Source organism: Sparus aurata, chromosome 22, assembly GCF_900880675.1.
Source record: "Sparus aurata chromosome 22, fSpaAur1.1, whole genome shotgun sequence".
NCBI classification, from domain to species: Eukaryota; Metazoa; Chordata; class Actinopteri; order Spariformes; family Sparidae; genus Sparus; species Sparus aurata.
In genome coordinates, this window is record NC_044208.1 from 5,816,294 (window position 1) to 5,829,536 (window position 13,243).

The following is a 13,243-nucleotide window of genomic DNA, read 5'->3' on the forward strand; positions in this document are numbered from 1 at the left end:
TACAGTAAATAGAACATCGCATCAAATACATGAAGCTGTTCTTTGTCATTATCATCATTCATACCTGTCCAAATTAAGTTTGAATTCTTACTGTGAAAAAACACATCAAACATTGTTTCCTTTCACTGAACTGCGGAAAAAAGAAAAGGAAAAAAAGGAATAATTAAAGTAAAGCTTGAATCTTTCCAATACTTCTTATTAGGTTAAATCTGATGCCAAATCTTGAGGGATACTTCTTTCCCCTTCCCCTGTTCAGCACCCGTGAGAGAAGGCCGGCAGAATGTTTCTGCACATGTGTAACACATCCCTGAGGTGCTGCTTACTGCATGGTTTCTTTCAAACATCACTGTCTCCAGTAAAAGTGTTGTTTAAATCAATCATGTAAAGATAACAGTTCCAAACTGAAGTGAACCTCAAGGGATTGCATCAAAAATAAAAGCTTGTTCTTCAGGTGTGACTGATATCTCCAGTGTTCCAGATCACAACAGTTACACATCATTTTTGTGTACCAACTGACAAACCAAACAGAAGTCCACTGTCAAACCACGAGCGATGAAAGAGGGACTTTTTTTGTGTAAATATCATTACTGAAATTATTTAAATAAACTGATTTGGATTTTGTTAAGAGCAAAATGACATTTTAACAAAAAGTCAACACCACCAGTAAAACTGAGATGACTGAGCGCCGTCATCAACATGAATAAGGTCACACAACACTGTTTGAATCCAGAAAGGTGGCAGGGTCCGCCATATACAAACAAAGTAAAACAGTATAAACTGTGTTGTCCTTTAAGGTCAGTTTGTTTATTCAGGTTATTCAGTCGTGAACACAAAGAGAGTTTGTTTGTTTAGGCAGAAAATTCAGTCATTCAATCACCATCTTTCTCTTCTGGTTAACTCTGAGTGCTGTGTCAGAAGCAACTCAACTCCTGAAGATGTTTCACCTCTCATCCCAGAGGCTTCTTCAGTTCTCACTAACTGGAGGGGAGTGGCAGGCTTCTCAACTCTGTGTGGGAGTGTCCTGACAGAGTGGTTAAGGACACGTGTGAGCTCTTTATTTCAGAGTCGTGCCTTGCACCTTGCATGGATGCCTCTCCCACCAGTGTGTGAACGGGTGAACATGAAGGGCTGGAAAGCACTTTGAGCGGTCAGCAGACTGGAAAAGTGCTATAGAAATGCCAATAAAAGCCCCTTGTGATATATGACTTTAAATATAATGTTAAGAAGGAATTCTAAAACTCCACTTTTGACATTAAGGGTGTGTGCTCAGCTGTGATAGTGTACTGGAGTCATCTAGGATCCAGCATTTCCAGATTTTAACTCGGGATACCTTGTTCTGAGCTCTTACAGAGCATTGTACATAGTTAAGTTAATCTTAATTAGCATCTAATAAAGTATTTTTAAATAAGCTTTTCATGTCATTTCTGGATTCTGGATTTAACTTTAAAACTCATGTATATACAGTCCCCAAGAAGTCGAGGCCATCTGACCCGGCAGACTACAGACCAGTCGCTCTCACATCTCATGTGATGAAGGTGCTGGAGAGACTGGTCATAGCCCAGCTGAGGCCACAGGTGAGGACGTTTCTGGACCCTTTGCAATTTGCCTATCAGCCCCATTTAGGAGTCGATGACGCTGTCATCTACCTGCTGCAACGAGCCCATATGCATCTGGATGGTGGAGGAGGCACTGTGAGGATCACATTCTTTGATTTCTCCAGTGCTTTTAACACCATCCAGCCTCTGCTACTGGGTGAGAAGCTGCGGGTGATGGGAGTTGATGACACAATGATCTCCTGGATTACTGATTACCTGACAGGCAGGCCACAGTTTGTCCGTATGGGCAGTGTCCCGTCTGATGTGGTGGTCAGTGATACAGGAGCTCCACAGGGAACTGTGCTTTCCCCATTCCTCTTCACCTTATACACCACTGACTTTCAGCACAACTCTGTGTCGTGTCACCTGCAGAAATGTTCTGACGACTCAGCTGTTGTTGGGTGTATAAGAGAGGGAGAGGAGGGTGAGTACAGGACACTGGTAGACAGCTTTGTAGAGCGGTCCGAACCGAATCATCTGAGGCTGAGTGTCGACAAGACCAGAGAGATGGTGATCGACGTCAGGAGGAAGAAGAAGATGCCTTCACAGCCACTACAGATCAGAGGGGAGGTGGTGGAAGAGGTGGAGGACTACAGATACCCCGGAGTGGTGATCGACAACAGACTGGACTGGAAATCTAGTCTGTTTACTTCTGTTTACAAGAAGGGGATGAGCAGACTCTTTTTCCTGAGGAAGCTGAGATCCTTCAATGTGTGCAGCAAGATGTTGGAGATCTTTCACCAGTCTTTTGTTTCCAGCGTCATTTTCTTTGCTGCTGTGTGTTGGAGCAGCAGCATCAGAGCCAGTGACACCAACAGAAGGCTGGCTCTGTACTTGGTCTCAGGTTGGAGTCTTTTGAGACCGTGGTGGAGAGGAGAACGCTGAACAAACTGTCATCCATCATGGACAATGATCAGCAGCCTCTCCATCACACAGTAGACAGACAGCGGAGCTCCTTTTCTCACAGACTGCTGCAGCTCCGCTGTCGCAGGGACAGATACAGGAAATCTGTCCTGCCACACGCCATCACACTGTACAATAACAGCTAACACTCATAACATAGTCTCGACGCACTTTGGTTTTATACAATCTGTTCACCGCACCTTACATTTTATCTTGCACTACAATTACTCTGCTTATTTATACAAGTTTTTTATACATTTTGTACATTTTTGTATATAACTTTTTTCTATTGCTATTCAATATGTCTAGGTTGTTCCTCTTATTTCATTGTGTTGTTATTGTCTCTGTGTATAATACTGCTGCTACACCATAATTTTCCCAGCTCAATAAAGTATATCTATCTATCTATCTATCTATCTATCTATCTATACAGATAGACAGACTCCTTTGGGTCAGCAGCCTTGTGGTGCACGTTGCTAAAACTATCACTGTGATTGATTAGGTTTTAGTTCACGTGTAAAGGGTGCATGGCAAGGTTCCAAACTGTCAACAGTCAGAAAGGCAAGGCAATTTTTCACGACTTAATTGAATATCTCCACTGTTGCTCCACAAGTTTGTCTCATTAGTGGCTAATTAGGAGTCGACATTGAAGGCATAAGATTATAGATATTTATTAAAAGATGAATAAGGCTTATGTATGCAAGCAGCATCGATAATGATTTCATCCTGGAGGAGATGGCACTATAAGAGGAGAGAGATAAAGCCATATCGATTATTGACTATTAAAATGGTTGCAATAATCAGAATGGATGTGTGTCACTGTTTATTTGACAACAGCAATTAGGAGTCATACCAAGCACGCTATGTGTGATGTCACTGCTGACCCTGTAAACCAGGGGTGGCCCAGCATTTACAATGGGACTCTAAAACGTGAACCCTAGAGGCGCAATATGTAAGAACGTTTAGTTGAAACGAACCCAAATTATGAACAGACTGTTAAATATAACAGTTTTTATATTATGATGTCTATGTACTGTGTTGCAGAGGCACTGAAGTTATGTGTGTATGTAACTATCTAGCCCTGGCACCAGCAGCTACGGTTAGCTGTTACTCTGGTAATACACTGACCCTGTCTGTTTGGACTATGACGTCACTGGCTTGCCAATTCTTACATATCACACCTTTGATGGTGGACCAGAAGCAAGCACCTAGATACAAAATGGTACTATATTAAAGTTCTTTATCTTTCTTGCTATCAGGGCTTCAGTCTTACTAGGATCCCAGTTTCCTTTAAAGGGTAACCAATTTCACACATTACAGAGTGTTTACAGGTCTTCTGGAGTGCGTCCATTCGTGTGAAAAAGGAGTATAAAGTCTTTAGTGGCTTCAGAGGATGCTGCGTGTAATCAGATAAATGACCTCCAGCGATGTCACTCAGTGGCTACATTGCATTGTGAGCAATGCTGACACCAGGATTACATGATGGGCCAACCGTGGCCTGCAGGTCCTGCCCTAAACTACAAAGTCTGAGCTGATACAGTCATGTCTTCATGTGTTCAAAGGTAGATCAATTGACATAATTGTGACATAAATGCGCCACATTTCCATGCACAGACTGATGTCAATATAGAAACAAAGGATATATAAACATGTTTATTATATAAAAGTTAGTCACTGAACTTAGTGAGGGGTTAGAACATAGAATAAGTGACAACCACACAGAGTTATGACAAATATTTTAAGCTTTAATTGGTTGATTTTAAGAGGTTACATAGTAGTAAACATACTGGTTACACACGTGAAATTTCATGAAATCATCCACTCGAGCTGCATGTGCGTTTTACACCTCCACTTCATCCTCTCAGACTTTCTTAGAAAATAAAAATCGAACACCCTGCAGTTTGAGTCTCCACGGCGACGTGGAGAGCAAGCTCACACATTCTCATCTGCACCATCACCATCATTAACACTGTCAACACCCCTACAGTCTACCCAGCAGCACAGCCTCCACCCGTCTTCACTCAGTCTGGAATACTTTTAAATAGTCATTAGTCTGGGGTTAAGACCCCCTGTGTCAGGCCAACTGGTGAGAGTTCACATCTAGCACCACTGGAGTCCATCACTTGTTGCTCTCATGGCGCCTGTAGAAATCCTCCCCAGGTGTGGATGAGTTTTTTTTTGGTGGTGCTTTTAAGTTTTATTATTATTTTAAGAACGTCAAACTCGGAAGGAACCGAAAGAGTACATTATTTCTTCCTCATTTAAATCAAGTAACACAAGCAGACAGACTTCAAGTAGAGTATGGAGTATGCATATCTTACATCCCAGCCAGGCCATCGTGTCACGCCAAGCTGGGGGGGGGGTACATGTGAATGCCCATGAAAACACGAGATAAAACAAAGTCAAAATGATAACAAAAAGGTGCTACGATAACATAATGGATCCAACTAAATGTAGAAAATGTTACATTAAAATCAAATGTTAGTGAACAGCATTTCAGCATGAAAGAAAGAGAAAATGAGGGACGCAGAACATACACGTCTGCCTCCCCGGTAGAAAATAGAATTAGTGCATCATTATTACATTTGAACCACATGGAGCATGTAGCAACATACCACTGCATGAGAAAAATCACTTGTAGTTTATTAGTTTTTTTTTACTATAGCGCTGAAACAGACAGCCACCACGCTGACACGAAGCTCCAAAATGTATCATGAACACTTTATCAACGCTACATTTTGTTGAGGCGAACAGGTCTAGCTAGCAGAGAATGTGCGTACCGGTAGAAGTGATTATTGTGTACTGTCCATGAGTCCAAAACTGAGCCTCGGAGCTTCCAAAGCGACGTATCTAAACGTTTTTTTTTAGATATATGGCTTTGGTTCCAGAGAAGCAGGCAGGGAGGTGAACACTTCCTGTCCAGTTCATTGTAAAGTTTTGGAGCTTCAGTCCAAAACAGTTCAAAAATACCCCAAAACAAAGCCATATATCAGAATATTAGATACGGTAAAGATTACTTCAGTATCGTAATTCTGAATTATTCTGACGTTAAATCCAGTAATTTTTGATATATGGCTTTTTGTTCCAGAGCAGCAGGCCAGCTCTGTCATCGTACACTGCCCCCTGCTGGTCTGGCAGAGTGGTTACAGTTACAGGCAACTGGAAGGAAGGGTTGGAGGGAAAAACAGATGGCTCAGAAAGGGCTGAGAAAAGGGGGGACATGTTACAAGCTCAGGCACATGACTTTTGGGTCAGTTCATACCTGGGAGATGTATCTGTGAGTGTGGTTTACGAGAAGCTTGAACCCCTTAAAATCCCAAGAATAATACCAGCGTTGTTTAGCGTGTAGCTTATTTACTATTGTCTGTGCGGGGTTTCCTTTCTTGCCACCATTTAGCATGAATCTCATCCATGGTAAAATACAGTGTTTAGCATGGTGTTAAAGGCAGGCCTGGATGATTGGTACAACCAACAAAAAACACTGGTATTATCCTTTAAAGGTGAAGGCATTGGCCAGTTGCGTTACAGAAAGTGCTTTTAATGTTGTTCCATTATATTTTTTTGTATTGTTTTGAGGCTCTCGAGCCACATTTTTAAGGTCACAATGCTCGTGTAATACCACCATAAACAAGGCTGAACATACTTAAGAAAAGTGGAAAAAAATAGTCTTTGCTGTGACACTCTCTCACTCACGCCTCTGTCATACTCAGTGGTGACTGTAACATGATGGAGGATGGAGGTGTGTTTTCGAAGGAGTAATAGTGTGCACACACAAGACAACAGAAGAGGATTGGAGGACAAAGAGTCATTGGGGGTCTAGATCTACCTACAAGACCTAGCTTGAATCATGTGACAAAGTGACATGACGAGTCGGAGTGTGTCTGATCAGCTGTCAACCCCATTCCTAATTTATCTGATTCAGCCCTCCCGCTGAGACATTCCCTCTGGTTCCTGCGCCGGTTCTCATCCGTATGGATTCTCCCTCCTCCTTCCACTATAACAGATCAGGGAGGTGGCTGTAGACCGAGTCCAGCAGCGTCTGGCTGGCCTCCTGACTCTTGACCCCCGCGATCTCAAACAAACGGTCCAGCTTGTCCTCGGCAGCCGGGATCTCCTCTATGACGTGCAGCTCCTCCGGGTTCAGGATGTGTAGCATGTCGTCGAAGATGGGCTGCAGGTCGCACGGGTCCAGACGCACCTGACGGAGCACAGTGTCTTTCTTCTCTGGAGGGGAGACAGAGCGGGGACACAGCCGTTACAATCATCTTCAAGCCATAGTGTGACATGTCTGCCGGTGGGGGTTTCTCACCCAAAACGACAGAAAAAGATGGAAGTAGCGTGGGATCATGGGAGTATTAATGAGCTGATAATTCAAACTCCATAGGCGACTAAACAGGCTGTTCTCAGAGGAAAAAAGGGGCCCAGAACACTGTGCGCGGTGGCAGGGTCCGCCACAGTATAAGTTGTGTGGTTGTTTAAGGTCAGTTTATTTAGTTTGTTTATGCAGAAAAATGATCAGCCAATGAAAAACTTTCTCTTCTCAGCAACAATTCTTCAACAGAACTACAGAGTGCTCCTTCGGCTATAATACTATTTCTATATTAACAATGGATCAATTAACAGTGGGCTAGGCGTTATGGGAAAGGCCTTAACTTGTGGCATTGAAGCGACATACAATCATCAGCAGAACTGTACCATCCTTTAGCTCTAATTAAACATGTTTTCAGACACAAAGGCCAGCTGTTTCCATTTGGTAACGCGCCATCTTCCTTGTACTAAGCAGCAAAGCTCATGGCTAGCTGCTGAACAGTGTAAGGCCTTTTTTAGCAGTTAAAGCAACAGGTATTTCCCTCAGGAGCGGGTGAAAACCAAGACAGAGAATGAATAGTGAGCTTATCTTCAGAGTGCAAACTGTTTGCTGACAGCTGTAAGACGGTGGCTGATTACATTGAGACATCTTTTGAAAAAACTGAACTTTGGACTTATTGCTTGTTAGCCTGCGTTGCTAAAGGACTTGCGAACCGGGCAGTTTTTCTTGTTTGCTAACCGATCATATCGAGCGTCTGAACTAAACCAACTAAAGGGCACAGTCAAGAAAACTCAGAAAGAGCTAGTGACTGGACTTAGACTTTCTTTGTCATTTAAATTTCACCTTCCAGCGCAGTCGGAACGAAATGTCGCTGCAGATGGCTCAGCATAGGACAGGATAAAAACAGCAGCATGGGTTTACATCAAAATGAATGAATAAATAAATAATAATATAAATATGCTAACATGATGATGATGGTGTGAGCAGGCCTTTAGCCTACTCTTCTTGACTTTGAGGGACCAAATCATTAAAGAAGTGGTTTTCAAGGGAAAAAAAGGGACATTTCTGTAAGGACTACACTACACTCAGGGGAAGAAAAAGGCCTAAATGACAAAAACAGAGACTGAAGTTAGCATGTGGGGCTGCTACAAGACATAAAAGGTGGATAATGTACAATTTTGCCTTATTCTATCACAGATGAAACATGCTGTTGGATTTTAAAAACAATACCCGGACCGACCACACGGAGGCAGTCAGCATCCACGCACCCACTGTTTGAACTGGGGGCCCTGTTGACACACCATCTTCACTTGCGTGTGAGACACATTAGTGAGTGTCTGAACAATTTGCTCGGGGTGTGAAGAATGTGAAACTGCTGACAATCAGTATCTACACAGGCCACTGCCAACAGGCCGGAGGGGCTTTCTGCTCCTGGCTACCAAAAAACGCCTCGTCAGACACATCTTGGCCATCAGGGAGCGAGTCTACAGTGGATTTTTGTTCTTTAAAGTCTCTTTAGGGAATATTAAACTACTTCAAAATAGTCTCTTTAATACAATCTTGACATGCTCATGAGTACAAGAATAACGCCGATCACAAAGCAATTATAGGTCACTTGATATGCTGACAGTTTCCGCACAGACACCTGTTGCATTCGTAGTAACACGACACGTTCAACAAGGTGTCGAACACACAGTTAAGAACTGTTGTGAAATGCGAGCGTCCCTATCACACTGACACTCAGTGAAGGTGCAGCAGAGAGGATGCACAGTGGACTGACTGTGTTCGTCACAACGTCTCTGTTTTTAGGAGAGAAGCATGAATCTCATCTTGGGCGTTAAACTCGCATCACATGTAGATTATGTCCGGTACAACGCACAGGCTGGCCTCGCTGGCACACACTGACGTGGACTGTGTTTAATGATGCTACGTTATTGTGTGGTTATAAGTCAGCTTCAGTTTTTACATCATTCCACCAGGTGGGGGCACCTTCATACAAAAACTGCATATTTGATGTTGACCCAGCTCAATAAAACAATATATGATTTATAAATGCTGAAATGAGTGTCACCAACATGAACAGTTGGTAGAAGTGTCCCCAGAGTCTCTGTGGACCAGTTTGGAAAGCCTTCTTTACAAAGACAATGTGACCAGAGTGCACTAACTGCATCTATAACTAGATATAAATGATCTGTCATCAATCAAAGCTCTTCCAGTCAAGGCTGAGGTACCAACCGGCCTCCTTCCTCTGCACTCTGTCTGTGTCAGCTGTCTTGCTGATCTAACTCACTGTTTGCTGGGAACGTGCTTCACTCTGGTGGTATAAACTAAGATTACGGTGGGCCCTTTTCTGTTAACCGAGCAAAAAGCCGCGTCGCGAAGAAGAAGAAGAAGTCACGATCTAATTTAAATGAACCATTTCAGGTTGGTGCGTTTACGCTGCATGTGTTTCAGCGCACAGCAGGACTGGAGGTGGAAAATGGGAAGTGTGCTGGAGTCCTGCAGAGATGCTGATGTTCTGTGTTGCGACATAAAAACTTTGCAACTTCTACACTGGTCGGTTCACGGTACAGTGTGTAGGAGTGTGCGACAGGAAGCTCGGTGCTGGCGTCGCTGAAGTCATGAGACCACAGTGTAGTGACGTTAGCTTTTTACTGGCGGCGGTTTCATTTGCAAAGTGTTGTTCGTCCGTGAAGATTATCTTGTTAAACAAATTGTGTAAGTATCGTAGACTCGTGTTTGTCACTGTTCAGATGCCACAATCCAATTCAAGAATCCCATAACCTCTCTGGAGGGGGTGCTAACGTACAGGTTAGCTTGCTGCTCTCTGCTGGGCCACTGAAACTTCCATTCCTTCTCACTGATGACAGTTTTGGTGTATGATGGGCAGGGGCAGTTCTAGGGGGGGGCCAACAGGGGCCAGTGCCCCTGTAACTCCGAGTCTGGACCCCCCTGTGGCCCCCCTGACAGGGAGTCTGCATCAATAATACAATGACAGATTTCTTGCAATGATTTTGTACTGAAGGGAAAGGCAGAAATAAAGTGTCTCAGCAGTTTACTACCCAATCAAAATTGCTGAAATTGTAAACACTGTTTTGTCTGAATGAGGGATTTATCATTTTTTCCGGGTTGTATGTGCCCCCTAACAAAAAAGCCGGCCCCAACCTGGCCCCCCTATTAAAACTGGTCTAGAACTGCCACTGATGATGGGGGGTCCTTGTTAAACTCTTATTCCTGGTTGAGTTTGATCATGATTATTCACATTAATAAATAAAGTACTCATTTAAACCTGGGGTCACGACTGTGCGATACCAGCAGAGAAGTGGAGGGGCTTTTAAAGAGCGCCCGCGGTGGGTTGTACGGCTAACACGCTCACCTTTGGTAATGAAGGAGCCGTTCCTGCTGAGGGCGGAGTCCTTGCTGGAGGTGGAGTCGCAGCGAAGCAGCGGCTCCGATTCGTCGGGGAAGAAGCCTTTGGTGCGGTCCACCGGCGACTGCTCCACGCCCACGCCGCTGGCCCCGCCCACGCTGCCACCGCCCGTGCTGCCGCCGCTGCCGCTGTGACTGCCGCTGCCGACGCTGCCGGGAGACTCCAGCGGCTTGTGGGTGGGACTGAGGCTTTGGCTTACATTCACTGAGGTCATCAGCTGGTTGATGTCAAACTGTAGATGGAAACGGAGAAATAAAGCAGAGGGAGAGGATGAGGAGGGGGGAGCGAGGCGAGGAGGAAAACACGGGACGAACCGACGCTCAAACACACAGGCTGGTGTTGCCCACGGAGCACATGAACTCCCACATCCAGAAAACGCTCAATTCAACATCTTTGTCCCGTATCTCTTCATCTTGCAACTCTCACGCCCTCATAATAACACACACTTTCAGTTTTGGCTGCGGCTGTGCTCATGTGATGCTTCGGGACAAAGCTTACACAGACTGTCCCTCGGCCTCAAACACCCAAGATCTGGTGAGCAAGACCGCCAAAAGACACATTTGAAATGTGCATACACCTCAACGCTACTACAGGAGGAGTCAGGGGAAGTGACAGCCTTGTTCTCCTCCTCGCGGATTATTTCATCTTTGTATTGTTTTCTTTGTTTTGTAGTCTTTCTATCGCTCATTTCTTATCATTATCATCATGAACATACGATTCCAGCACTGAGCAGAGAGGACTGACAACCCCTCCGAAGCCCGATATCAGCAAAACCGAAGTGCCTATGATGGACTACTGCCGTATGTCTGTTAGTCTGTAAGTCCACTGAGGGAAACAAAGAGAGTGAAACATGGACGCTTCTTACACATGTTCAACCCGCCAGCACAGAAGATCCTAACAATAGGCACAGTTTGAAGGCGAGCACTCAAGATTATTGTCAGGAATTGGACCACGTCGAGTTATACTGTTGAAGGGCGAGAAAACTTTGTTATGTCACATTGTCCAAGCAAACATTTTGTGCCAGATCTGAAGGAATACCTGAGAGAGGCTTTCTAGGGACATATAGTTCACAAGAATGAGATGGATCCTGAGTGAAAATGTAAAGCCGTCGACCACAGTGTCATCAGTGTGGACGCATCAACAGGACGGGAGCCGTGAAGCACATGTAATACCTGGAAGGTCAAACTGTATGTGAGGGTTACACGAGCCGGTCCTTTCATTCTGTTCCTCCTGCTATAAACACCTGTATCTGTGCAGCTGCTCAGCACATTTCAACTCTCCCACTCCTCTGCATTCACCAGCTCCAGTCCTTTCATCCTGGTGTCGCTCTTTTGTGCTTCCCTCTCGTGTCGTTCGACTTTGTTTCCTTCTGCGCGTTTTCATCTGTCAAGCCTGACGTCTTTTCATACTTGACTCCTTGCTTCCATTTCACTCATTTCCGTACTCTTCCAACCTCTTCATCGCTGTTTCTATCCCTCCCGTTTGTTGTCTCCTTCTCTGTTCCCTACGATGGCTCTTTTTTTTTTTTTCTCATCTCCGTGTTCGCCTTTGTTCTCTCTCTCCCTCTTCTTTTCATCCTTTTTACATCCCCCCCTTTAAAGTTTCATCGCTTTTTACTGTGTGCTAGTTTCTCAGTCTCCTCTCTCTCCTCCCTCATTGTGAGCCCCCCCTCTCCCTCCCCTCTCCTCCTCTCCTCTCCCCTCCCTCCCTCCCCGTCCCTCTCTCTTTGGTGTGGTAATGAACCTGTGGTTTGAACCAGTAGTGACTGGTTTTGGGGGGGTGAGATCATGAGAGTACATCTTGTTTTTCCCAGCGTGAGCCCAGCTGGGCCTAAAGGTCGCAGCAGCACAGAGGTCATTCCATTCAGAGCACACACTAGAGACTGGAAATGGACCAGACGGGACAACGAACCAACAGAGGGACAAAAAGACAGAAAGATGCAACTGGGCCACCGACGTTTGATGAACGTGCGGTGGAGCAGATTCAATCTGTTATGACGGATTTCCAGCTCAATATCAACCCTGCTGAATGAGCTGCAGCGGGACGCGGCACAGAAAACACCGCCGCCGTTCTCCTTCTCTCGCGCTTCCCTCCGTCTGTTCCGTAACGTCTGGGTCACTGGGCTGCAGTGTGACACAACTTGCGTGATTCGGACAAAACAAACACGCTCTGTTCGGCCCACAAAGGAGCGCATACATACATACATACATGCGCAGAATCACACAAGACACACACCGTGGCAGAGACGCGCTGGCTTCCACACGGCCGCAGACGTAACTGGAGCAGATTTTTTTTATTTTTCTTTCAAGAGCAGATGCGGATGCAGAAACCCGGCGGGGCCCATGAGGGAGCACAGATGTAGCAGCCTGTGGGGGGAAATCTGAGCATAAGTAAAACACTGAATGATACGATCTGAAACTCCACTTAGACACAGAACTAAACGTGATGAATTAGGTTTATTGGTTCCCTCCCATTTTGCCAATACAAATATTCAGTTTTACTTTACTCTGTCATTTATCACAGTTACCTTATTTGGTCTTTGGTCTTTAGACCATCAAGTGAATGATTCCATCGACATCTGCCGAATGCAGAGTCAATGCTCACGTTAAGTCCCATTCACCAACTTCCCCGTCAAATGTAACGCACCGTCAGCTTGACTAAACTTGAGAACGCAACTCATCAAAATATATTTTTTTTAAAAAGTCTAGTTGTTTTAGACACTTTAATTCAGTAATCTTATCAACAATCAATCTGGCCAGTATTACTCCAGTTTCCAGTCTCTTGACTACTCGACGCGACATCAAGTCAACCCTGCAATAGAGCTGGATCAGGTGCTGAAGGGCCCGCCTTCATTTGGAGCACCTGTCATCGTCGTCATTAACTTAATCATCAGCATCCAAAAATAGCAACAAGAAGGAATCACTGTTAAATGTGTAGCCTACAATGAGTGCTTAATTATGGTTCTCCAAAAAGAAAGTCTCAGCTCTGCGAACATGCTGCCGGTAG

General features: G+C 44.7%; 1 protein-coding gene across 1 annotated transcript in view; it reads right to left on the reverse strand.

Annotated features, from left to right (window-relative positions):
- Nucleotides 1-4,222: 4,222 nt before the first annotated feature.
- The window catches only part of tnfrsf21 (tumor necrosis factor receptor superfamily, member 21), a 51,645-nt gene continuing 42,624 nt past the window's right edge, over nt 4,223-13,243 (reverse strand). The window contains exons 5-6 of the mRNA XM_030405971.1: nt 10,184-10,469; nt 4,223-6,722 (exon numbers count right to left, since the gene is read on the reverse strand). Coding sequence (XP_030261831.1) covers nt 6,493-6,722; nt 10,184-10,469 — 516 coding nt within the window. The 3' untranslated portion in view covers nt 4,223-6,492. The remainder of the gene's footprint in view (nt 6,723-10,183; nt 10,470-13,243) is intronic.